This window comes from Lonchura striata, chromosome 1, assembly GCF_050655825.1.
Source record: "Lonchura striata isolate lonStrDom1 chromosome 1, ASM5065582v1, whole genome shotgun sequence".
NCBI classification, from domain to species: domain Eukaryota; kingdom Metazoa; phylum Chordata; class Aves; order Passeriformes; family Estrildidae; genus Lonchura; species Lonchura striata.
In genome coordinates, this window is record NC_140703.1 from 67,495,686 (window position 1) to 67,523,605 (window position 27,920).

Below are 27,920 nucleotides of genomic sequence, written 5' to 3' on the forward strand. Positions count from 1 at the left end.
CCATTACAATCAGAAAGGCTGTTTTTAGGCCTGCTGAGTACTACTTCTCGAAGGTTTTCCATGGTTAAAATGTGATTGCTATAAGTGTGATGGTAGAAGCTGAGAGAAAAGTGAAATTTCTTCTGGCATTGCTTGAAATAGGCTTAAAATTCTCCTGCTGAACTGTGCTGGGAGTTGCAAGATTTTGTGTCAGGTGCTTAAATTCTGTTCAAGTTTAACTTAGTGAAATGATATCTTTTCTCACCACTTTTGTTACCTTTTAAGAGCAGCAAAGTCTTTAGAAGAAACATAACAGTTGCTTCTAATATCCCTCTCTTTGCAACGTGTTGGAATTTTTTAATATTCCTCAAATCACTCTCTTCAAGAAGCTCTCAGAGTTTGGTAATGAAGCTAAAGGCACTATTTTCTGAATACGCACCCCTTCTGTAGGAGATGAGCAGCACTCTAGATTCCTCCAGGCCTGAAGATCTTCTGAGGCACCTACCCAGTCTGAGAACCGCAGCCTATTCCCACAAGGCAGAGGAAACTGCAGCATTTGTACTTCTCTCCTCCACCCTCCAGCTGCCCCATTCAGCCCAGCAGTAACCATGTCTTGAAAGGTAGGTCAGGAGGGTTGCTTTACAATCCAGCAATACAAGGGAAATGGAGATACTGACAGAAGATCAAGACCCCAGAGAGGGATAAGTGGCTTTTCCTTAGAGAGCTGGGTCAGAAGATGCTTAACAATGACTCTGTCTGGTTTATGATATGGTGGAACAGCCAAGACCAGAACTGTGTAATAGACTTTTTCCATAGAGGAAAGTGTTCAAGTTTTGAAGCCACTGAAGATCCCTAGGCTGGTTCAGGGCTTTACTTGGGCATAACAGGGAACTCTTTACATGCAACCTCTAAGTTTTCAGTAAATTGTGAATTAGTAGAAAAATAAATTCTATTATTATTCTATTATTAATAATAAATTTTATTAACCTTTCATGAGTAGAATAATCAATTAGTAGGTTAATCAATAATCAAAACTCAACCTGTGATGCATGTAGTTGTGGTAATATATAGGAAACCTTAATATGCAGCTGCTGTTCTCTCCCAAACACAAGTGAACACACATTTATATTATTCTTTCATTCCCTTGCCTTTGTGTCTGTAAAGTCACTGTGGTTATATCAGAAAAACAGTCTGCAAAATTTACTTAAGAAAATAGAGTAGAACTCTCCCATTGCTTCAAAACATCTTATGAAACTTTGGTAACATTCAAGGTTAAATGACAGACCCTTTCCTTCTTTAGTCAACCACAGCCCACAAGCCAGTCCTGGCAATCAGGTCCAGGTGGGTAATAGCTGGAAAAAGCTACCAAACCCTGGATTCTTCATCCAGAAAGATTTTGGCCTTTGCATCCTTTTGTGCTTTTGAAAAGTGATCTTTCCCCCTTTATCACTTTCTACCTCCCTCTTTGACCTTCTTGCTCCTGTCTTTTACCCCGTTCCAGTTCTGCACCCCTCAGCACTTGCTCCAGGCAGTTGTAAGGACAGAAGCAATCCCTGGTGCTTGGTTAGCTTAGTGATGCCATTTTAGCCACATCCCTTTATGGATGTATCTGAATGCTCTGCAAAGTAAAGCAGCAGGGGAAAACTGCCCTGTTTCACAGGCTCTTGTTTTCTCTGACAGAAGGTAAAAAAGGAAAGATGAGAGGAAAGGCATCTGTGTGCCTTACATTTAAATGACTCAGGCAAGACTAAAACTCTGACAGGGCAGGACAGTTGCTAGAAGGCAGTGGGCAGTAGGGCAGAAGCTCTCCTTTGATCTTGTTGGAGTGACTGGGATTCTAGAAAGGAGCTGAGAATCAGCAGGGAAGGATAAGGACTTATTTTTGATGATGGAAAAACACTACCTAAAGGAAATGAGATGACAGGGGCTATAGTTCTTCATGTTGAGTTTAAATGTTTGAGCCTGATTGCTTGTTAGGACATTGCAATCTAAAGATTAAAAAAAAAAAAGGGAAAAAAGCATAATTGCTCTATCTTGTGGTACGATTACCTTCAATTTCGTGATAAGAGGACTTTGCTTTGAATAATTAAGGTACTAATTGTACTCCTGTGCCTCTCCTTCTTCCTTGTACCCTGTGGTGGCAGAGATCAGCCTTGCAGATAGCTGCTGCTCTCCCGCTGCGCTGCTGTACTGTGAGCAGGCAGTGGCTGCTGTACAAAACACAGGTCTGGCCATAGAGAGGAAGAGTGGTGGAGCTTTCACTTCCCAAATCTCCATGTGATTCCAGGCCTCTGGTTGACAGTGCACAGTCATGTTTTGATTGTATGAAATGAGGAGGGAGATAATGCAAAGATTATCAAGCATTCACTGGAGCTGCAACATGAAGGGGAAAATGACTGCAAATGGCTGAAGGGTTAAGTGTTAAATCTAGGGTTTCTGTATGGTTTGGGTACTTGTTTGAACTCTTCACCCTAGGTTTCCTCATCCATTCTTGTTCTCTGTTTGTCTTCATTCTTATTATCTGGCCATCCATGAGATACCATGGCCATTTTCTCCTTATTCCAGACAGCCAGAGCAGTGACCATGGTGTGCTGGCTTTCTTACAGGCAAACACCTCTCCTTAACTGGCTTCTGAATTTTTCTTTCAATGAAGCTAGAAGGAGGTTGGAGCTTAAATTGTGCTGCTGCATTTTAAGTATATATTGCTTACAAAGATCCTTAAAACATGTTGGATACAGTTTCTTTTTTGAGTTTTGTACATATTTAGGGTTTTTTAATAACAAAAAATTACGTAAATAACTGTGCATTAAATAGCCATTTTTAATTCTCTATACTATCTAGTGTTGACTTTTACTGCTATTAATAGTTCAGGTGTAAATGCTAGAAATACTCTTTAATACTTATAAAGTCATTTCAGAGATGTTAGCAGGCGTTATCTTAATTTTACAGAAGGAACAGAGGCATGGAGAGATCAAGTGCAGTGTCGCAAACATCCTCTGATTCTGGGTAGTGAGAATGGTGTGTCTGTACTAAGGCTCCCAGCTATGCAGCCCTTTTCACCAGTCTCTAACAGCTCAGCTTTGCCTTGTTCAGTCACAACACCCTCCTCATCCCCCACTATTTCTTTTTGTTCACTACATACCTGTCAGCTTTTGCAGCAAATGAAGAAGGGTTCTACAGATAACTAAGCTTTCTTTATTATCCTCTTCAAAAGGACAGCAGCCCGGGGCATGAGGCAGTGTATGGTCATGTAATTAAAGGCTGTGTGGTGTCCACTCCACAGTAGTGGACTGTGAGGAGCCGCAACTCCGGGCAACTTCTAATGCCGCAGTAGCATCTGGTGGCTGGAACAGCAATTGCACATGGCAAAATGGATTTTCAGTTCCTTGAGTTATAGAGCTGGGAGGGGCACATCCTCCTCAATATTCCTTTGCACTTTCTGGGGCTAGAAATTGCCCTATGTGATGCAGAGGTGGAAAAAGATATTATTACATTCAAATACACTTCTACAGGATGCATATATGAGTAATGCACGTACCCTGTAAAATCTGAGTGAATTGGAGTTTTCATAGGAACAGAAATGCTGCTTTTCTTTGACCTTGGGATAAATCTTCCTTATAAAACACTGGAGTTGTTTGGGTTATATCCTGCCTGGCAACAGAGAAATGGCTGACTAGCAGCTGCTGAAGATTTTCCTGCTGTTTTCTGGATAGATATTGATATGAAATGATGGCAAATGGTTTAAGAACTCAACATGATCATTAAAGAGGATGATCCAAATGCCAGATATATATATACCTAGTGCAGCCAGCTCTACATGCTGCATAAATCCTCCTTTCTGCAGAGTAGAAACTAGGAAAATCAGGTTTCAAGAGACCAAAATGAGATCTCTTTCAGAAGAGAGTAGTAATTTAAAATCAAAATTATTCTTACTTGCAGGGGTACCATAGTGGTGCTTGGTCCATTCTGGTTACAGTTCACCATCCAACAGGTTGGAAACTATGTAGACTGCATTTTGAGCTTCTCTCCCCTGAATCCCCGTTGGGCTTCTGCCACCATGAGATGACAGGAAGGTTACAAGCCTGGTCCTTCAGGGGCTTCAGGACACTGACATAGATAGCCCTGACCTTTCTATCCTACTGCAGCTTCTTCCACAATTTTTCAGTTGAGAGATCCCTGAGTCCATTAATTGCTGTCAGGTTGTGGGAGGAAGGAAAAAAGGAAAGTATATAAGGTGCACTGGGGGAGAAATTCCATAGTGTGGTTCTGCAGATAAGCAGTTCCTACTTTAGCTATGTTTCTCCTGTTTTGGTAGGTTGGGGAGAAGCGATCCTTGAGTCTTTTTCTGCCAAGCACTGGTAGAAGGCTTTGGTAGCAATGGCCCATGGCTTTGATGGTGCTGCTCACAGAGTTTGGCTTTGGGTAGTGGCAGAATGGCTTTACTGTGGTGCCACACAGGTGCTCTGGGGTGTCCTGCCTGCCTCATGGGGCCATGTCGTTTAAAGATTTTCAGCTTTCAGTTAACTGTGCTTGGCTGAAGTAGGGGAGTAAACTCATTTCTCCCCATGTAATACGAGTTCAACTCAAATCAGTTTCTGTGCTTGAAATGCTGATTTTTGCCCTGGGATCACAGTATTATATAACTTCACAGTAAAAACGCTATTCTGTTGACTTCAGTTATTTCCTAGTAGGAAATGGGATAATGTTAGTGCAAACTTCTTCTGAAGATTATGTATTCTTTCTTTAGTATCATGCCCTTGAAAAAGGCCAAATAATTTAATTGATAAACATTTCATATCTTTTTCTAGATATAAAGTAGAAGATTTAAGTTCTCCTTCAGGGCTCAAGGAAAATTATTTTCCTTGTCTGGCTTTTTACTCAACACTATCCAAACTCAGAACACTCTGTAAATGTACAAAAAAATATATCTAACACATGGATTAAACCAGAACAAATCACGTGGTGGCTTCTGGAACGTCTAACTGAAACTCAGCTTGGAGCTGAACCTACAGGAGTTTATTCCTAAGCTTAGGAGTTAAATCTATATAGCCCAAATGCTACAAGGGTGTGAACATTTGTTCCCTCTTGGGACTTAGTACATTAATTAGTCTTTTATGGCTGCTAATTAGCCCTGCCTGCATCTCAATTTCCCATTCTGGACTTTTAAGGATGTGATTTTAAAACTTCGCTGTCACCTTAGAAATGATCAGTTATATAAGTGTATGTGTTCTTGTTTTCCCATGAACATTGGCAATTTTTATGCTCTAAAGTATTTTAAACATTAGTAAATAAAGGGTTATGTTTGTTAAATGAGTTGAAAGCTGCAGATTTCAAAAGGTCAAGTATATTGAGCATGACAGCACCTATGTATCAAATAGCTGGAAATAATACTAGAGGAAGCTGTCGGGCAGCTAAGGTTCCTTCTGCACCAGGCGAAGTAGGTGGCTACAGTGACTTTTGTGCTGAAGGATCATGTATGATCACTTCATGGATTCAGAGTGTCTTGTGCTGTCTACCTGTGGAGTTACATCTCTATATCCAGTTGGGGAAGGTTAAGGCTGTAGCAGGTGATGCACACAGTGATAGGTTTATAGAAACATGTGAGAGCAAGCAGAGAGGAGTTATAGGTTAAATTAAACAAGTACTTGCAAACATTACACTTAACAATCACACTGTCCTTCAGAACATCCGATGTACTCTACAGCGAGTTCACAGCAGTTATTTTGGCTCCAGTAAATATCACCAAAAGTTTAGGTCTTTTGTGTGTTTATCTTAGGAAGATAAGTTACAAAAAATATTGTGAGACATTGTATCTGCATCACCTTGTTTCATCCTGGGGTTTATTTTTTCTTCTCGAAGGAAAAGAGCATGTATTTCACTCCTTGGTGATCTAGCTCGATGCTGGAATCCTCACTGTGCTGTGCTGAAAGGTTTCCATGGCTTTGTCTATCTGCCTGTTCCTTTTACTGCCTCTGAAGGCTAAAATTTGTGCTGGTGAGTGAAAACACACTGTCATGGTTATTATGAATCTGTGCTCAGAAGCAAATTAAGAGCGTGATGAAGCGAGCATCTCCTGCCAAATAAGAAAAGAGTCAGGTTTGAGAAACAAATCTATTTTCTGTAATTTGTGTCCCAGATGTCTCACTTCAAACCTTAGGCAGTTCCAGGCATTAACTGCTATGAATTCCAATAATGGGCAAATGAAATTTCAACTTCTACTTTGAGTTAAGAGTAGAAAAACTCTCTAAATTAAATGTGGTGGATCAAATCCTCAAAGGTTTGCAAAGGCTGAGTAATGGTTAACTCATTTCTCCTTTCTGCAGCAACAAAAATAACCCTGGAGAGTTCATTTCTGCAGACAAAGTCATTTAGTAGATGTCCTACTCCATGTGAGACAACCTGCACGGGAAGAGCTCAGTTCTTTGTCTTGACTGTCTGCATATTCCTTGATGTGACTAAGGTTTGGCCTTTATTGCTTGCTTCATCGCATCCCTATGCTTGGATAAAGCCTCATCTGTGAGATACAAAGAGACATTTTGGAGATGGCTGCTTGTGCAGTGGAGCGTGTGGTCGTTCCAGCTTCACGGCAATCTGCAGAACTAAGTGAGATACCAGTAGTATGAAAATGGCATGTCATGTTAGTGGGGAAAAAAATGAGCTGCTGCTCACTATCCCCTTCCTACGTGTCAAAGTAATCCTGCTTCAGAATTTCTTGTTACCTTTTGACCTCTTGCCACACTGGTATTAAGCCAGTTATGGGAATGAAATGTGTTCTGTAAACTCAGGTCACTTCTTAATGGACAGTAATTCAAATGAAGAGACACGTAATTAGTTATAACTTACTCTAATTGACATGCTTTTCCCAGGACAACTCCAGTGCTCAGACAGCAGGAGCATGGATGGATGTTGTTAACCAGGGCAAGTGTGAAGGACGTCCCACTTTTGTATGTCCTGGTTTTTGTTTTTTTCTTCTGTGGGTCAGATGCACAATAACTTTCCTTTAGGCAAAATTTCCTTCAGGTCATATGCATCTAGACAGCTCCCACCTCACAATCAGCCAAAAAATTTCCTGCCTACCTCAATTACAATGAATTTGAATGCTGTTACAAGCAATGACAACAGCAGCCAGTAACTATTAGGTGACACTGCAGTGCATATGTCTGCTGTATTTTTCAAGCATTGATCAGTCTCCTTCCTTCCAAGTAGGCCAGTCTTGGGCCAGCATTTAAGAAAGAGTATTTCATATTCTTCAAATTGCCATAAATGTAAAGCCCTTGTGTGGAAGTGCAGAACACAAAATTTCTTTCAGTGTGTGTACTACTTGTAGCAGTAACAGCGCACTGACTTTTTTCTTCCTTCTAGCTCAGGACATACGACTGAAAAAATGTTTTAATGTAGTGCATTGATATTGTATATTCTTTTCATCGGCTATCCTATTAGTGTACTGCCTTTAATTTATTAAATATAGAAGAACAAATATTTCTCTTAAGTTGAGCAGACAAAAGTAGACGTTCCTGCCAAGTGCAAAGCTTTTTATGAGCTTTAAGGTCTTTTTAAAAATAACTGCAGCCACTGTGCAAATTTTTAGTTTTGAAAAAACTGAAAATATTTTCTTCTCCATCTTAGGCTCCCTCAGAGCTGTCAAAGACTCTAGTCATCTGCCAGCCAGTCATACAAGAAAGGACTTTTCTGAATGGAATGCAGATACTGGTTTCATACACAAGAACTGACAAAAAGGACACACAAGTTTACATGTACTACTAAGCTAATAAGTTTTGATGGCTTATGTTATTAAGCCTGTTTCTGAAAAGCATTTAGTGTAATTCTAACAGTTTGAAAAACAGTTGAATGTCATCTGCTGGGTTTTTTTCCTCCTGAAAGTCCCCTGCATGCCTTAATAGTTAAAATATGTCTCAAATTCCATAGTTTATGTAGGCATCCTATTAATTGAGGAGAAAATCTTTCTAGACCTTTAGGACAGCTTCTGGAATCATTATTTTAATCCCAGGGAGTTTTGTTCATATTATATGGTGACAAATGCACTTTCTTCTAAACTGCATGCACAGATTTTAATCTGCTATAATGCACTGAGTTTCAGCCATTTCCTTTACTGCAAATGAATAATGAATAAGCTTTGGTTTGAAAGCTAATGGTTCAAGATGAAATCTGAATCCCATTGCAACATGGATGATATTCATTTGTCATCTCCATGGAAACATCTATTTATCAAGGCACTGCAGCTAAGACTGTAACAAGAAAGTAAGCAATTGTTGGAATGCAGGGCTTTTGCTGGGAAGCAGACTTAGCAAAAAGAAAGATAGGATTATGCAGGAATGTGGTGTTATTTTTGAAATTGAATTTTTTTTAAAGAATACATAAATCTTTTGCCTTGAAGGATATGGATTTGATGTGTTTTTAAATGTTGGAAAATAGCAGGATGAGGAACAAAAAGCATAAACATCCTGGGAAATCTCTCCTATTGTCACCTGTTGTGGTCCACATGCTCTCAGGAAATTCCAAAGCTAGAATTGTGTGTCTTTCTGTATTCAAAGTGTGGCATCATATGTCCCTTGCATATAACATGATAGCTATAAACTTAACTGAATTTAACAGCTAGTGCTGCTTGGCAGAAGAATTAGAGATACATCAGAATTCCTTAAAATAGGGCCTGGGTTAAATCTCTTAATGAGAAGTAGGGGAGTTGTGGAGAAGGCCCAAAGATATAGTAGGTATCTTTCTTCAGGATTGGGCTCACTCTTTCTTCTGTTCTTTTTGCAGTTAAGTAGTCACAAGAGTACAATCATGAAACACTGTTTAATGTTTCATTTCACAACAGGCTTGAATTTTTTAGTTTTATGGATGTACACTGTGGACCTTTTTTTTTTTTGTACTCTTAAAACAGCCTTCATTGTGTGCCAGGAGGTAAGCTCAGAGCTTGTGAGGCAACAGAAGAAGCATGAAAAACTTTTCTTCTAACTTCTGTTTATGGTGTGTTTCAGTGTTTTGAATCAGGGAAGAGCTTTCCTGAGCTGATGATGCCCTCCCCCAGTGATGCTAGGGCAGGTGATGGCGGAAGGGAAAACAGCTTTTCCTTCCCTCAGGAATCTGGCTGAAGTTTCCACAGCTAGACAAAGTAGTCACCCCTCTTCCTCAGGAATGGTTTGGCATCTGGGATGGGTAGTCAAGACAGGTAGCTTTGTAATTTGCTGTCCAAGTAAAATTGCTGATGAATTTGTTCACAGGACAAAACTGAGAGATATTGGTGGGGGTGAGACTTGTTTCTGGAAAATATGGACACATAATCTGTTCTGTTATTTACTACTGTTTCAGTTTTGTTTGTGAAAGGGACTTAAATTGAGGTTGGCTTTGGTTCTGTTTTCTTTTTAAGGGAATGAGCTGTTTTGAAGGATTTTCTTAGACTGCTGTCATGGTTTTGGCTTCTAAACCTATATAAGGTCTCTTTATCACCCTTTACAATTAGTTTTAAAAATCAGGATTGGGGAAAAAAAAAATCAACTTGATTTTGCAGTATAGTTACAATGTATACAGCTGTCCGAAAAATGAGGCATACATTTAATTCCAGAATGTAAGCAGCCCTTGTGACAGAGAGAAGCATACTTACTTTGACAAAAATGGTGCAATTTTCTTGTTACACAAAATATGTCTGATCGTGTGTACACCTGAATTGATGTCCTCTGGCCATGGTGATGATGATCTCCTGTAGTGCCTCTTGTCCCATGTTACTATGGAGAAGGAAGGTGCTTCAGTAGGACTTGATTGTTAGCTCCACTTGTCAAACATGTACCCTCCCCAATTACTTCACAAGGGAAGAATATTCTTCTACTAGCTGAGAGCAAAAAAACAGATGAAGAGTAAGAAGTGAGACAGCAAGGTGGGAGTAAGGCAATTGAGGCAGCGGATATTAATGGGGAAAAAGAATATGAGTGGGAGGGTGATGACAAGAGAAAGTCAACTAAAGGAAAAAAAAAAAAAGATCACAGAGTCATAGAATTGTTGAGGCTGGAAGAAACTGCTGGAGGCTGTCTGGACCAACTCTCCTGCTCAGGTGGGGTCACCCCTAGCAGGCTGCCCAGGACTTTTTAGTGTCCAGATGGCCTTTTAGTGTTTGAGGCTAGAGACTCTAACACCTCCCTGCGCTAGTGCTCAGTCACTCTCACATTAAAAGCTTTTTTCTGATGTTCAGAAAAAAATGTGAGAAACTGTGAAGAATATAAATTCATGCTGGGGGGGGGGGGGGGGGGGGGGAGAAGGGAGTTTGATTGCCCATAGACAAGTATGGCTTTAAGAAAAGCTAAGTTAATGCACCTGAAATGTCAGAAAGGGAGAAAAGCCTTCTCTTGGATTTCTCGCTCTTGGAGATCACGAGTTTTGGAGTCGAGCTATGACCGCTTCGCTGAGGATGTAGGGGTTTCTCTCAGGATCCTTATTTCCGCTTTATCTCTCCGTTTAGCCGCTGCTGGGGCCGGGCGCGGGCCCGCAGCGCCCCCGTGCGTGCGAGCGCCGCTCCTGCTCCTGCGGCGCCTCCGCCCGGCGCCGCCGGCCCGGCTCCGAACGCCGCCTAAACCGGAGCAGCGAGCCCGGCTGAGAGAGACCCTGGGCTCTGGCTGGGTACTTAAATTGAATTAAGACCTCTGGAGCCGCTGCAGACGGACCAGGAATTGCTCAGCCTCATTTGGAGGCAGTATTAATTTCTCTGAATATTCACGGCTGGTTCAGGGGAAGGACAGGGCTGTCACCTGACATTAGTATTATGAATTCATCCTGAAGTGGCCGCTGATGGATTCAGCAAGGCAGACGGTAATCTTTGCACAGGAGACATTTTAGAGGATGCCACAGATAGTGACTCGTATCTTACTGTTCTCCCGAGCCCTTAAGTTGGTTGAGTCATTGTACCATTCAAGTGTGGGTGGCTTTTCCCTGCATGAATATTGTCCCATTAACTTCTGGGTCACTTTAAAGGAATTAATGCATTACTTGATCAAGTTTCTGTTTGTAGAAATAAGTTCTAATGTACTCAGGAGGATCTTTGGCTTTGTCTTATAAATCTCTATTAGTGTTCTCTTCCAGTGTTGTGTCATGTTTTTTCACTTTTCCACACTGATTCACAGGATTAGGATGTCTTAATTAGGGATGCTGAGTAAATGTATTTGCAAACATTAACTAGAGGCTTTTATTGACACTATAAGCTACGATGTCTGTCAGCAGTGAGACAACTCTTGAAAATTATTCAAAACACTTATGCTATTTCTCTAAACCACCTTTTCTGAAATCACTTTCTATTCAGAGAGTATTCATGAATTTAATTTTGTTGAATACATTCCCTCAATGCGTGTAATGACAGGTAAAAAGAAATATTATTTAATATATCCTTATTTAAAATGAATATGCACAAATAATACATTGCCAAATAAAAAGACCTATAATGCTTCTTTCTGGATCCTAACTCTGGCCTTACACAGATCCATCACTGGTGGTGCTAAAATCTCTGGCTCCTCATGAGAGCTTATGCTCATTAAGCTTGTGGGTTATTTCTGTACTCAGTTACTGCTCTGAAGTAGGCAGTAGGCATTTTGTATGCTTTCAGGTTCATTTTTCTTATAAGAAAGGAAAGCATGACCACTTTTTGTTTCAGCAAAGAAGGATGCTACTAAAGGCTTAAACAAATGGAAAAGGAAGTACCTCTAGAAAAAATGCAAAGGCGTGGAAGGAAATATCTTGGGGGGTTGTAGAGTTATGTTTGTTTTAAATGATTGGGAAAAGTCAAATAATTGAGTGTGTGCTTGAGATATTTTTGGTGAAGTGAATCTGTTGCCTGTTATAAATTTGCTAGAAAATTGTAATTGTGTCGCTAACATAAAGCAAATGTTTCTCATATACATTGCTGCCTAGCTTGCATTGAGAAGGGTAACTATGCCCAGAGCCCTTGAACAATTTTAAAGCACATGGCAGCACTCTGCAAGCTTGGTTGTGACAGATTTTCTATGTTCACTTTCCCCGTTTCCAGGTTTTCCTTTAAGCAATAAAAAGACTTAAGATTTGGATTCCAATATCAAGTTATTACTGCAATATCTTTTAAGAAAGAAAATCCTCTCTTTTTTTAAGCACTACCTGCACTTGCTGAAAGGACTTAACAACACTTCCAAACTAATGAAACCACTTGGAGTAATTGGAGCCATGCCATTAATATGAGAGTGCTTATCCCCTGTCACGTGCCTAATGTTTGTGAATATCATTCAAGGACTTCTTGAATAGTCCCAGGACTAAGACTGGCTCATAATTGCTTCCATCCCCATCAGAGTGTGTCACCATCTGTGACTGTGTGGGCTGTGTATTCAGTTCCTTCTTTCTGCTTTTGCCTCACTTGGTAATTATTTTTGTTTAGTGCTGCACAAATGACACAGATTTAACAATGAGCATATCCATAGCTCCATCTTTGCTCTCAGGTGGTTAGGATACTTACCTTTTCTTCTCCTTTGTTTCTGAGCTGGAAACCTATTTCTTTCAATTTCTCAGTTAACAAAACACCCAAAAACTCCCCAAACCACCACCACCACCAAACCCAAATGCATGTGCAGCAAAGAAGCAGAGAGAAGAGACAACAAGAGACAACCTGATTGGGCAAACCTCTTTTTTTTTTTCTTTTTTTTTTTTTTCTTATAGGCCTGACATTTTCTGGTTCATTATGTTGGCAGCTACAAATTGATCCTGGGATTTTTAGATCAGTTTATATTGATACACATGGGATATGTAGAGACAGATATATGGACAGAACTTAATTTCCTGGGTTGTTCTGGATGCAAAAACTGAAGCTGGGTGCTGTGTGGAGACTGGCTGTCCTGGAGATCTGGGCCTTTGTGCTGCAGAAGAACATCAGTAAGTTAAAAGGAAGTTCACAGACACAGCAAGGTGTTATCACAGCTGAAATTGCTTTTGGTGCAAATTTCCCTTTCCAACATGGTGCTATTTTCTGTGATTGTATTTTTCTTTAGAACTTATCTGTGCCTAGCAGCCTTCTGAATTGCAAATGTGCTAAATTCTCCTACATTTTGTAATGTGACTTCTTTCAAGTTGCTTTATCACATCATTCCCTATGAGATATAGGATCTTAGAAGTAAAGGATTTGTAGCTGAAGGCTATTAAGTTCATGTTCATAACAGGTAGTAGAATCAGAACACAGGGATACAATTAAAAGATTATAAAGTTTTGTAAGGAACAGCATAACAGATTAATAACTTGCTGAGCTTCTGGACTTCCAGTTCAACAAGTTATTTGGGTCTGCACTGCCTGAGCATAGATTGCTTCATCTTTTTGATTTCATTTTGGGTTTGAGTCAAGTCTTCAAATGTTTGTTAAATAGCATAACATTTCCAAACACATCTGGCAGGTATTTTTGGTATGGCTTTTCCATGTGAGTGATGCTGCACTGCCAGCAGAGAAGTGCATCTGCATCAGGGTGTCAGTTTGATGTATCTTATTATGTCAAAAATAATCAAAACAAATTCCTTTGGTACTTACTACATCTACACGTGTTTCCTCCAAGCTATGCTACAGCTTAAAATAAGTCAACCTAAGCGTGCACAGATGAAATTAAGCATGAATGCAATGCTTTTGGCTTCTGCAATCTATAAATACACAGCAGTCAGGTTAGTGATGAATGTGGAAGGGTTATACGGCAACAAAAAAAATTTAATTTACATTTTCTTAGGCAACAAGTAGTTTTGAAGATATAGTACTAGTATATTGTAATAATTTTAATCTTAAAATCAACAGATCTGGATATTGATTCTTCATAAAAGTATCTCCTTTCACAGTTTATAGCTTAAATATTAAAAAAAAGGTTTTTCTAGGAAAAGAGAAGGGATTTTGAAGGAATTATTTTCTATGCCATTATGCTGGAACTTTCAGAGGTGCTTGAGAAAACTCTTTTTCAACTCTCATTGTAACGTTAATTTATTAAATCTTTTGCTGGCGGGGTTTTATCTGAAGTTTACACTGATAACATCTTAGCAGATTTCTTTTTAATTCTCAGATCTTTCAGAAGTCAGTTGTGACTCTGTGTGTAGCAGTACTTTAAAAATCCTTTTTCCAATTGTTTGTGTCAGGTTTTTCTTGCTTGCTTTTTTGTTAGCTCTAATCCTGATGGTTCATGTCATAGTCATGAATTTATAAACTCTGCTTATTTTTCACTTGCTAGATTTAGTAATGTCCCAGGACTTGCTGTACTGAAGCACTCACAAGCAACAGGCTGTGTTCCAGTAAGAAACTCTTACATGAGAAAGCAATCTCCATGTTCAGCATGCCTGAGAAATCTCAGCAGTTGTAAGCAGTCTGCCTGTGACGTGGAGGCACTGTTCTGACCAAGGTGTCTCTTCACAGAGCTGGACTTAAAATTCCAGGTTTTTGTGATTATTAGTATGTCTGTTCTTTCTTTATCCTTAAGCTTTTGAACTCTTTCACATTGTAAATTTCTGTAGTTTGGATTCTCTCTGTGCACATTTCCTGCCTCTGCTGCTCTGTCCTAAGAAGCCAAAGCCTAAGGAGACTGGCAATTACAAGAATCACTCCACCAGAGTAAAGATTACACATGTAGACCATGTTTACATTGCGTAGTGTTTGTTGTTTTTTTTTTTTTTTTTCTGAATGATACAGTCTTTGTCAATGGAAATACCTTGAATTTTTAATAGTTATTAGCAAGAAAAATTCCCCGATTAATTTCCCAAGAAATGCTCTTGGGGAAATAAATAATTTGAACAGTGGCTTTGCTGCATAGACACTTATCTATTAATATTAATGTTTATTTAACATGCCCTCTATCCATCTTGTTAACATCTGTTGTAATAATGGAAACTATTGCCAAATAGTTTCAAGAGTGATGGTAATGAGATAATGTGTGTCTGCATGTCTGTTTGGATTGGATTTTAGATTGTCCATATTCTGCACTTAGAAGAATGGAATCTCTCTATTTTCACTTTTCTTGAGCATAAAGAGCTTTAATGGTTGAATCATTTAATCTGGTTATTGAAAGGATTACTATTATTGTTCAGCCCAACTGACCCTCTGGAATTTGAGGAAGGTGTTTAACCATTTGAGCTTTTGCGTTTTGTGCTATTTTATTGTCCTTATCATTACATGAAATGCTACATTATCAGCATACTTATGCTGTTTTTGTACTGGTTCCAGCTGCAGTGTGCAGTGACTTGTTGAAACCTTGACATCTGTTTTCCCTTTTCCTCCTTTTTTTCAGAATTCAACCATGTCACTTTTTTTTCCTGTGTTGCATGCTGAGCATTAAGTTAGCATGTGTGTGCAGCCAAAAGCCATTACACATCTCACTTATGTTCCAGGCAGTTTATGATGGAGTGCTGTCCTGCATGCATTTTATGAATGATTATGCCTGAAAGAAATGGAGTTTATGGCATTATCACCAGAGTCCGCCGTTAGCCAGTAAGCTAACATTTAAACATTCTGTCATGGATATTAAGGTGATGCACTGGGGTTTTGGAATTAAAATACTTTCAAAGAAGGGAAAATAACTCTCTAAATGCAATTTGGGTAGCTGAATATTCTTTTTGTACAGCCCACCTGCTGCTTGAAATTGGTGGTTGAAATCTGGTTCTGCTGCAGGCACGAGGTGTGATGGGTTCAGTTCAGATATTAACTCTTACAAATTTCATACTTCAAATGCCTTCTGCAGTGCATGCTCTCTCACAAGAGCAAGAAAGCCAGAAATGTTCCCACATTTGACAAAGCTGTGCTGAGGCAGGTTGCTCTGAATTTAAAGACAAAAGAAAATCATGGTTTTAAAAGTCTTTCAGGAAACTGCTCCTGGAATGCCACCTAATGTCCCGGTAGCCTCTAAATTAGATGCTTTCATAATGGTGTGTAGATTATAACTTTTAGCTTTTCATTTATCAGTCAGTAATATATATATAAAAATATATATATATATAATTTCTCTTATAGAGGGATTGCAGTACCTAAAGCAAAATTACCAATTAAAGCTTTCCATCTGGATTTGGATCCAGACAGCCAGTAAATTTTATTTGGACCAATTCCCAGAGAAGCTGTGTTTTCTGCTGCTTCCAAGGGAAGGCTGTGTGATCTCCCAGTGTCTCAAAAAATGATTGCAGCTTGCTCCCACAGTTCCCAGCTGGGAAGGCAGAGAGCAGCATCTGGCCAGTCAAGCAGAGCAGGGCCCAGCTTACAGCCTCCTGCTGAGCAGAACTTCACAAAAATAAGCAAACCTCTAGAAAAATACATAGTGGACCGAGGTAAAAAATTAATCAAATGCTTCTGTTCTAACAGTTAATTCAAGGATCCATACTTGTCTTATAGCATGAATTTGATAGCTTTTTTACTTGAAAATGGAAATAAGTGTTGTACACATTCATGTAAAATGGTGAGAATGCCTTTTTCTGGAAAATTTTATTGAGTATCAGGGAGAAGTTGCAATCAGAAAGCTTTACTGGTATGCAGGTATTTTGTAAAAGTGTTTTTTGAGAAACATTGATTGTGTGCACCTTATTTTTGAGATTTATGGATGAAATGCAATCAAACTACTTCAGAAGTAGCAGGCATCCTAATTACTGTTTCAGGTAATGGGCCAACATAATGCATTTACTAAACATAGCGACCATGACTGAGCAAAATGATTCCTTTCACCTAGCACTAGATGCTTGCCCTGAAAAACATTTTTGCTTTACTTTTGTCTTTTACTTTTTGTCTGTACTTTTGAAAGATATTTTCTTCTTATCTCCAAACCTGTAATTATAATTTTTAGAAATTGGCACCTGACTGCATTTTTCTTTTGAATGAATTTGTTTCACCTAGCTGGTCTCTGCCTCCTCATTTAGCTGCTCTAACCAACTAGAAGGATCATCAGTGAAAATTTTTCATGAAATGTGAACAATAAAAACTCATAATTGGTTGTTTTTGCATATTTGAAAGCTTTGAACATTGACATGAGAAGTAGTCCAGTGCTCTGCTGTTCACAGCAAACAGAACAAAACTGTGAATTTAATTTTTAAAAATATATCTGCAGTGGTATTCTAGAAAGTAGCATTATTCCAACAGAGGTAAAAAATAATATTTTCACTTGTAAAATGATTGATGATTGAAGAGCAGTTTGGGTTTTTTACTACATGGCCTTCAAATTGTGGGGTTTTCTTTTATAAGAAATTCATACAAGGGCCTCCTTCAGACGATGATCTTGCAACTGACACTCTTTTTGCTGCAGAACATACTGACCAGTGCTTATGATAGTTTAAGAGAATGCTCTGGAACCAGCTGCTTTTGTGCAAGTGCAGTGGCAGGAGTACAGTTATGTGAATGATGAAGTAAAAGCACACACCATCTTGACAAAGAGGTTATTAGCCATACTAGGATTCCTTGCTCCTTAAATCATGGACAACATATTCTCTGCTTAGCTTTTCTGAATATTTAAGAGCAGAATTCAGTCATAATAAAAAAATAAAAAGCTCACAGGGGTATGGTATATTTTTCAGCAAAACCCAGTTTTTCAAGCTGCTTGAGTTGTTTCCTTTGTTACATACATATTCTGAATTCAATCTCCAAAACTATTTTAGTACCTCTAACAAGGCCTAATTCAAGCACCTGAAGTCAAGGAGATGATTATGCTAAGTGATCAGAAATTAGAGTAATATTCATTTCCTGTTTCTTAGGGTTATGTGAATACAGTGTTAGCAAATAGTTGCCACCTGTTTGGAGAAGAAATCCAGGTGGGCTGCTGGAGTCTGCACTTGGCGTGTCTGACCACTAAACGGTAGTATTGTATTGCAGCTCACGAGGAAAAATACATGAATGTGGCAGAAGGAAAAAAAAAAATCCCCATCTAGTTGAGCTCTGCTATCAAGCCTTAACTATTCTTCCATTGTCCCATTAATTATATCTTCTGCTGTTTAATCAGCCATCCTGATGGCTGAGCTAACATCTATCAATGTCTGATTGTCTTGAAACAGCCTCTGTTTAACATGAAATGTGTGAGGAGAATTCCTTCTCTGTTACTGTACAAACTTTGTTCTGGTGTTTGAATTGTCCATCACAAACATGCTGATCTGTTGTGCAGTTGTTGTGGGATTTTATGGTAACTAGCAGGATTCTTCTCCAGTGCAAAAGCCACGTTCTCATGGCTCTTGTCCTGTCTGCTATGAAACAGTTTTTGACAGGGAGTCTCAAGTGGCCATGTTGGTGGTTCCTGTAGAGAAACCTTTCATGAATCTGAATGCTTCTCTAACAAAGAAGCTTGTTTACTAAATTAGAGTCTAACAAAGAAATTATTTAGGTTTCACATAATGTTTTGAGCCAAAGTGTAGTAGTTACTGTGCATTAGAACTGCAAACCTACTATCTTTATCTGAATTTTAAAAGATTAAGGTGAAAGCTTTTAAGAAGGGGTTGTCACAAAGTGAACTTGTTTTTCAACAGGAACATAACGGGAATTTGAAAAACCTAATTTAAGTTGACTGGTTTTCTAGGTGTGCCATCATTTAGTGCAAACAAGAAAAGTAAAATAGTGAAGTAAAACAATATATTAAGATTAGTGTATAAAGCATAGTATGGAAAGGTTTTCTTGTCCTTATGAAATACTTTACTGACCAAGAAAGTAATATTTTACTGAGTACATATTTTAACTGAAGACAGTAGGTGATTTTTCTGCCAGTTTTTTTGCCAAGGCTGATAAAGATCGTGCAGGCTGAGCTGTGTATTTCACAGAATGAATGTTGATCAATACACACTTCCTAGAAGTAGACTGATACCACATCTTCAGCAGTCAGAAAGGGAGAGAAACCTCTGTATTGGTGGCAGAGGAAGCACAATGAAGAGCAGTGGGTCCTGAGCCAGCACTGACCAACACACAGCTGAGGGGGCAATGCGTGTGAGGCAGGTGAAGCAGGACTTCCCAGGGCACAGGGATGCTGGCTTGTTTTGCCTCTGCTTTTGAGGATGAAAATTCGTGTGTTTTTAGCTATGATGGTGACTTGTGTTCATCTGCTTTGAGGGGGCACACACACAATGAGAGGTATGAATCTGCAATGTGGCCACACAGGCCAGTTGGCAAAGAGCAGCTCCAGCCAGCTCGAGCCCCTGTGGTAACATCTCTTAATTTACAGAAATCTCCATGGTACCATCTCCTCTTCATTTACAGAGGGCACTCTTGTAATGAGAATCTCATGATAAAATGCTCTTCTTCACTTCTTCACAGCTTGACGATGCAGTTGTCACCATGGAGATTTCACTCCAACAGCAAAGAATGTTTGGTGCTGCTTGACTTTGGGAATGTGTAGCAGATACTTCGCAATGACTTCAGCTAAGCCACCACCTGAGGGGAGAACCTGGAGCAGAAGCTGGGAGAGGAAGTGCATATACACTGATGATAAATGAAATTTTTTGTAGGTGACTGGCTCTCTAGAAATGGCATGTGTGTAATGACAGATAAATGTGAAAGGGTATGAATAAAAGCATCAGAGCATGAGCCAAAAGGAAGAGAAATAGACTTGCCTTAACCTTGAAAGAAATAGTCAAATGTGATGGTCTGTGAATTCCAGCTGAGGTATAATTCCTTTTCCTCAGAAAGAGGGGAGAGTCTGAGGTTCCTTGAGGAAAAGGAAGAAAAAAGTGAATTGCTACCAAATGCATTTAGAAAGAACAGTATTTTTCCTTCCCCTTCTGCAAAGGCCCTATTGATATGCTTGGATTTCTCGTTTCACAGAAATTATCTAAAAAGCAGTATGGAATTATTAATTTCTGATTTTCAAGAAGCTGTGAAATCTTTCTGTGCAAGTAACAGTTGATTGTTTTACTGGTCTGTCTTCTGATGGGAGCTCTACACAATAAGCAGTATGGTACAAAACTGAACAAAGCACTGGAAAAGCTTATATGAGATGCTGGGAGATAAATGGAGTAATACAGGCGGTGTCTTCTGATACTGCACTTCTGCAAGGATTATGAAGTGATTTTCCCCCTCTCCTCCGCTGGCCTGAGACCTGCAGGGGTGTGCCACAAAAATTATCAGAGGGCTGGAGCACTTATCATATGAAGAAAGACCAAGAGAGTGAGGGTTGTTGAGTGTGGAGAAGAGAAAGCCCTGGGCAAAACTTATAGCAGCCTTTGAGAACATAAAGAAGTCTGGGGACAAACTTTGCAGGGCCTGTTGCAATAGGAAAAATGGTTTGAAATGGTTTGAAATATTTTTTTAAACTAAAAGAGGGTAGGTGTAAATTAGCTATTGGAAAGAAATTCTTTACTGTGAGGGTGGTGAGGCTCTGCCACAGATTGTCAGAGGAAGTTATGGATGCCCCATCACCCCTGGAGATACCCAAGACCAGTGGCAGGGCTCTAAGCAGCCTGATCTAGTGGAAGATGTCTCTGCTCAGGAAATTGGACCAGAGGAACTTAAAGGTCTTTTAGAACACAAACTGTTTTGTGATTTAATTATTTATAAACTCTCAGGAATATTCATAGCTATCATGAGACTTGTTACTGACTCCCAGGATAGATGTCAGTGAGATAAATTCAGTATCTGAGATATTCCTCCATGAAGCAATAGATAAAAAGTGGGTAAGTACTGCAAAGATAGTTGTTAGTGAAAAATGTACTTTGACTAAGGAGAAAAATGAAGGCAGAATACCACTAAAGATCAAATTGAATCTCAAGGGGGGGACTTAATTTTTTTTTTTTTTTAAACTTGAAATATCAGCCAGAGGCAAAATAGAAAAAGAAAAATAGTAGTAGAGAGGTATAGTGAGCTCCTTTGACATGAATAACTGAAGAGACCTGACTAAGAATTAAACATTGAGTCTGAGTGAGCCAAAAGTAGCAGGAAAATGAAAACAAGCTCTGTAATAAAACTCATAAAACTTGACACAAAACTAATGAGTCAGAGTCCTAAAATCATGAGTCATTTAAACACTGAGGTTTTTCCAAGGAGAAAATATTTTTTATTGTCTTTTTTTGCTATCAGAGAAGGTAATCAAACTCAACATGAGATTGTTTAAGGTTCAAAAAAGCTACTTTAAAACAGATTTCAAACTTCCCATCTTGCTGATCATGGCTGAAGTCTGGAAGGCAATTGCCACTGACTCTCTGCCTGCCCCCTCCTGTGGACTGTTGCTTCCTCACCAGCCTCAATTACCTCTCTGTCACCCTCTCTGTGTGCTCCTGGCTGGCAGCCCATGTCTCCTTCTTCCTTAGTGCTTCATATTTTCCTATTGCTATGCTCCACTTCTCTGTTGCTTTTCATAAAACTCTGTACCCACTTATCACTTGAGTTCTCCTTAGGGCCTTCTTCATCTCTATTGCTTTAACCACCTCATTTCTTTGTCATCACTTTTCTTTCCAGCTCTCCAATAGCCATGATGCCTGAGGACATGCTAGCTTGAGGTTTTCTCATTGCTCATCCTAAACAGCTTTCAGCTTTAAGTCAAATTAAATTGTTATTAAAAGAAGACAAACACACAGAACACCCCCTCCTTCTTTTCTACCCGAGAACCCAGCACTATGGAAATTGTAACAAAGAAGTGTGATAGTAATCATGGTGGTTGTGCTGTAATGTGCTGGTGCTATGATATGTTCCTGAATGCAGTGGAAACTTTTGTTTTCTGAATATTTTTTATTCAAAAATATCAATGTTTCCATATTAACTTGATGCGTGGTCGACTTTAAAAGAATAGAAAATAATTCAATTTGCTCTGACTGATATACACAAAGAATTTAGTTCTGGGCTTTTTTTGTGGATGTGTTTTAAAGTGGGAATTTAAAAAGTCTCTGAATACAGTCAGAATACAGCAGTTATAAAAGAGGATTGCATTTGTAACTTTTATTTCATGCTTTTACTGAAAGGATTGATCCAATCACTCTGTTGCTCTTTCCCTCTGTGATTCTCTCCCTCTTCTTTCTTTCCCTGTTTTCCCTTTGCCCTCCCCTCTTTTTCCCCTGTGTTCTCCTTTCACTCCCTCCCTCTGCAGCTCCTCCAAACCACTTCTGACTGCTCTTTCTTACTTGTGGTGAGAGAATATAACCAGGGATTGGCTCTACAAGCTGCTGTTCTTGGGCCATGTGCACTCTGCCATGTGAAGCACAATTTCTGATGTCTTTTGTATATATAAGAAGGAGGGTCTCCATAAGAAGGAGACCATCTCCAAAGAGGTGAACTTTAATATTTCAGGCCAATCAAAAGAAAAGTTCCCATAGTAGATTTCTCTTTGGTTCCAAATGCTCACCTGCTTAAAGAAGGAAAAGTGAAGATAATTTTTCAAAATGCCTAAGGTGTGTAGTGTATATGGTGCAGAGCCGTTCCTGAGGCTGGGCTGGAAGACAGGTTTGCTGCTCTTGCTCCCTGTTCCTCTTCTGGGACAGCTCTGCTGATATGCTTTGTGCTTCCCTGGGAGCTGTGGGTGCCTGGCCCATCCTGGCCCTCGCGGGTCCCTTCTGGGGACACAGCTGCTGTGCTGCTTTGACTAGAGGGTCAAAGCGCAGTAGCAGCTACTGAGGTACAAAATAATTGGGAGGTCTTCCTAGGTAGACACCTGTGCTGCCCACTGGAAGGGCATGTGAGTGCCTTGAGTTGTTTACTAGGGCAATGATGATTTGTGTGGAATCCAGGCTTCACTGTGTACAACTTGCTCAGGGGATTTTAGGCATGACAAAATCTTCTGCCTCCTTTGATTTCCGTGGTTGTGGCCAGGTCAGCCAGTTTTATTTATGTGGTTTGCCTATAACCAAAACCTGTACTAGTGATCAATTTGCCTTTCTCATCATCAATCCAAGCATTCCCTGGCCTCTGCTAATGCTACTGTTATTTATTCATTCCCTTACAAAGTGTAAGAGAGACACCATTAATGTTAAATGATGTCTCCTTACCAGAAAGGTTTTGATTAAAAAGAGTCGCAGAGTATTTAGTACCACTTGTGTGGCAGACAATATTTTTTCATTTTCTTTTTATTTAAGGTGCACATTTGACTACTCTTGCATTGACTTTGTTTTTCCCCTTGTGAGAAATAAAACTTTATTTGTGAAAAAGAAGATGGATTCTGTGCCTTGAAAACAACAGAAAAGTCCAAGGGAGGCTTTTGTAGTTTGCTGATTTTAAAAATGACTAATTTTAAAGCTGATCACATGCAACAGAGCATGATCTCTAAAACATTTGTATGGTCCAGTTAAGGTGATAAAAATTATTGATCTTCCAAACTCTAACTTTTTAGGAGCCACGTTCTCCAAAAGTTAAAATGGGTAATAAAAAGCAGGTCCTGTTGCTTAGCTGATGACTGGGTGTGAATAGAAAGTGTTTGCAGATTTCTCTCCAAAAAAACCTGGAAGGAGGAGTGCTGTGTATGTGTCAGATGCCTTTTAATTTAACTGCTGAGGAGTGTGAACTTGCAGAGAGGGGCAGGGATGCTGAGACAGCAGGGATGGAAAATGCAGACAGCGAAGGCCATCTCAGAGCTTCCAATAGCAGTATAAAAAGGTACTGAAAATCTTAAGAGAAATTGCTCTGGAAGAAGATGGATTGGAAAGGAAATTGTGATCTTGTTATAACCTTTCTAAGAGCTAGAATTATAATTCCAAAATTATTAACATTTCAGGAGGCAAAAAAAAACCCTGTAATTTTACATACATAATATGAAACTGAGGGCAAGGAGAAAAGAGGCAAGCATAATAACACTTTAAATTATAAGTGTAAAGTTTAATAAACCCCAAAGATATTTAAGCACAAATTTTTTGTGTGTTAATCTTATTTTCTTTCTTATTTGCATTTAAATTGCACTGATTGAACCTGAGATGCTTTAAAAATAGGTATAGTTGAGCCTGGTGTTAAGTGTTGCTTCCTGAATTTTAATGTCTTGTTTAGGCTTGAAAGAAACCCTCTTAACTGGTTACAACTGAACATTTTTGGGTTTTATTAAATCCTCTTTTTTTTTTTTTTTTTTTTGTCTGAAATGTAATTTGTATTCATGTTTGTTATCAAAATAGTTCAACTTTGTGTCTAGAGTTGCTTATTGCTGGTTTGATTCTAATACTGTGCTTGGTATAAAGACAGATGTAAAAGTCATTACTCCCCAGAAGTGTGTCAAACTTGGGAAGCAAAAAGGAAATCACAGGATTTTTAATGTAATTCTGCAAATTAGTAGTTTTGTACATGGAGTGGGAGAGGTGGCAATTTCAGAGGAACTTGACTGGAGAGAAGAGCTGTCTGAAGTTTGGTGGGAGTATGGGGTGGGAAGATAAGGCAGGATATGTCTTGTGGACAAAAAAGAATGATGGGAAGCAAATGAGTTTATTTAAATGCTGCTGAGGCTGATACACTAATAGAACATAAACAGAGTAGGAACATGGTAAAAAGCTCTACCAAATATTTACATTGTTGATGTTCAGGTAGTGTGTAGTGTTAAGATGACAGTGGTCATAGAAATAGGGTTGTGGTGGATCTGAATTTAAATATGCATGTATTGCTTAAGGAAAGGATAATTTAGGAAGAACCTTTTTTTTGTCCTTTTTTTTTTGCATTTATTTCATCTAGTTGTTCTCTGTTTCCTGTTTTATTTTTTCTATTTGCTAATGTTCTACCTTTAAAATTGTTATAATTTTTAATAGTAGTCTACAAGTAAGTCACGACATGTACCTCTAATTTTCCTCTTCATGGCATTTCTGCTGAGGCTCATAACTGTTGTGGATGTCAAAGCCTTCAGGCATGTTTCTGAGAATGATAGGTGTGAATTTTATAACCCCTAGACATTAGTTACTTCAGATTGATGGGGTACTTTTAATGCCAAAATCTCATTAGGTAATTCTTTCATTTCTCTTTTTGTAGATTTTAAATGCTTTTTCTGAGGGGCTTGTTTAGATGAGCTGGACTGTTCTCAACTGTTTTGTCAGTTTTTAGAGACTGTTCATGTGTTGATTTGGTGACTGTAGACTTGAAACTCTATTTGCGAAATTACCCTGTTCAAACATCAATGCATTATTTAATTAAAAAACTTGATATAACAATATTTAAGCAAGCCTGCTCATATCGAATCTTCTTGTAAATATGAAGTGAGAACAGACTTTATTACGTATCTTTGTGTTTTTTTAAAGCTGGATAGACATCTAATTTGTTTTTAAAATTTGTCAAAGCTGTAAGTCAGTAAGTCTGAAGTCAGTTTTTCATAGAAGTCACTGATTCTTTGTTTAATATGATTCCATATGATTGGCAAGATTGAATTGTTAAGCAGTGACTTGTAAAGTAACTAAAAGCTGTTGTAAGGAAATCATAGAACAGAATGGTTTAGGTTGGAAGGAACTTAAAGCTCACCTAGTTGCAACATCCCTGCCATGAGCTCAGAGTTGCATCCAGAGTTGGTCAGAGTTGCATCCAGCTCTTGACTTAGTGTTTCCAGGGATGGAGCATCTACCACCTCTCTGGGCAACCTGTTCCAGTGCTTCGCTATCCCTACTGTAAAAAACTTCTTCCTTGTATCCACCCTCTTTTAACTTAAAACCATTACCCCTTGGCCTGTTGCAACAAGCCCTACTAAAAAGCCTGTCCCAACCTTTCTTCCAAGCCTCCTTTAGATGCTGAAAGGCTGAAATAAAATCTCTAAAATCTTCTGTAGGGACACAAAAGCACACCAATGTGGTGAACTGAACCAATATTAACTGACTGTTCATAAGGAATAGAAAGAGCTTATCATTTTACTGAGTATTAGAAGAATTATTCCCAGCTCATCTGACTTGACTGTTCAGCTTGGTGCCTTCAAAGAGAACTTCACATTGACTCTGGCACACAGAGAGAGACTTTATGAAGGAGGTTTAGTTCACCATATAAGTTTGATTCCCTGACAGAGAGATTTTTGCTGAAATAACTGCATTTCATTCTGCATACAAAGCTGTAACTTTATTTCATTGCAGCCAAATAATGGAGATGTGAACTGAAAAGCAAATTAATTACTCACTAACTACTGAATGGTACCTTGTGCACAAACAGAAGGCGTTTACCTCATACCATAGATGCATCATGTAATAAATCTGATAGTTACAGCTTTTTGTCTTATCTTTCCCTGCAGTGTCCATAAAAGTTTCTCACTCATAACAGATGGTCAGAGCACCATGAAATTTATCTGGAGATGAAGCCCTGTTGATTCCATTAAAAGTGAAGAATTTTCATGCAGATGGAGACAAAGAGGGATTTATTGTTATAATTCCGATGGTGAGGTATTTCATACAATGCCTTCCTTTCCTTTTTGTTTGCAGGTGATGTGCCTTCAGGATTTTTTTGGCGATGATGACATTTTTATTGCATGTGGACCAGAAAAGTTCCGTTACCAGGATGATTTCCTGCTGGATGAAAGTGGTAAGATGTATTTTTTAAATGTTTGCAATGAGAGTAAAGGGCATATTTCTGTATCATGCTAATTAAACTAAAGCAGTATCACCTGGATTGATTTCAAAAATAGAAGAAATATTTTAATTCAAAATACTGAAAATAAGATAATTGAAAGAAACAATAAAGCTGTCTGCCTCTTGCAGCATAAAACTTGATTTCAGCCTGAATTGTACATATTGTATGAAAAGTCATGTTTGGTGGTATTCCTTTTTTGGTAAGGTCTTTTGTGTTTTGGCTTTGAATTTATTCTGTTTCTTTATCACAATTTCTCAGGCTTCCAGTATCTACCATTGAGATTTAGTTAATGATTCACAAGTAGTGTGATAAAGAAATAAAGATGCAATTCTAACTGGAAGATAAATGTAATCAGCAGATGCAGACAAAGTCATCAGAGAAAATTCAATGAGTTCTCTGTTTTTCAGAGGCTGACTAATACAATAATGAAATCAATGTATGTAATCCTCTAAGGAAAATACATGTTTTGTTTTCAGATACTTTTATTGTTGCAAAGAATATTCCTGATTTGGGAATCCCAGTTGTAAGGAAAAAGAAGAAAAACTAACTATAGACTTTGTGCATTCAAACAAACAAAACTGCCAGCAACATTAAGTTTATTTTGTGCAGAACAAGACACAGTAAAAGTTTTATTGCTCCTACACTCTTTCTCTGTCCATGGTATTTTTGTAATCCATTGGTATCAAAATCTCTAATATTGTTTTAAAATATCAAAGGTCTGAAAGAACACTTGGCTGAAGAATCAGTCAGAGAAGATTTTGTTACAGCAGTAAACACTTCACAGTCATTATGTGTGTATCTGTTTAGTGTCACCACTTCTTCATGGTTTTTGATGCAGTTAATGCTCTCACACTTGGTGTAATTATAGATGGTGTAATTATATTTTTCTGACTAACCTGTGAAGCTGGAGGACCTCTTGGTTTTCCCAGATGCAGACAAATGCTCCGTTAGTCTGTGTAGGAGCGGAAGGAGGCAACTTGAGCAGACCTGACTCTATGAGTTGAAGGATGACTGATAAAGGAGATGTCTTCTGGGCACAGGAATGACCTTTTGTGGCAGGCGCAAACAGAAGCAAGAACATGTTCTGACCTTATAATATGAAAAAAAAATCAAAATAGAGCACCACCAGATCTGCACTTTGCAGGAATGAAATTGCTGCAGTTGACTCTCAAGGCAAAATGTACTGATGGTGGAAAAAGTAGCTTTAGCCATTTTTAGAATGGGAATTAGGAAAGTGGGGGGACATTTGACCAGCAAAGGAGTTTCCCAGTTGGCTTTGTGCTCAGAATGGAGGTCCTTTGACTGTGTAGTCTGGATTCACTTGTTTCATCTGAAGGATGACATTGGTGGCTGCCCAGTGAACACTGTGACAGTTTTTGCAAAGATACAAGAAATGCTGATGACAGATTTGTCTAAATCCCTTTTAGAAGTATGTAGTTGGTTTTTGGAGGTCTAATGCCAAAGTACAGATATAGCCTGACTCTGCATAATCTTTGTTTGTCTGACATATCAGCATCTCTTTGAGT

General features: G+C 38.8%; 1 protein-coding gene across 4 annotated transcripts in view; it reads left to right on the top strand.

The window, feature by feature from the left end:
• DCLK1 (doublecortin like kinase 1) overlaps positions 1 to 27,920 on the top strand; it is a 231,808-nt gene that overhangs the window by 85,413 nt on the left and 118,475 nt on the right. For all 4 annotated transcript variants that reach the window (XM_021541917.3, XM_021541918.3, XM_021541919.3 and 1 more), the window contains exon 4: positions 26,247 to 26,346. In XM_021541917.3, the coding sequence (XP_021397592.1) occupies positions 26,247 to 26,346 (100 nt within the window). The remainder of the gene's footprint in view (positions 1 to 26,246; positions 26,347 to 27,920) is intronic.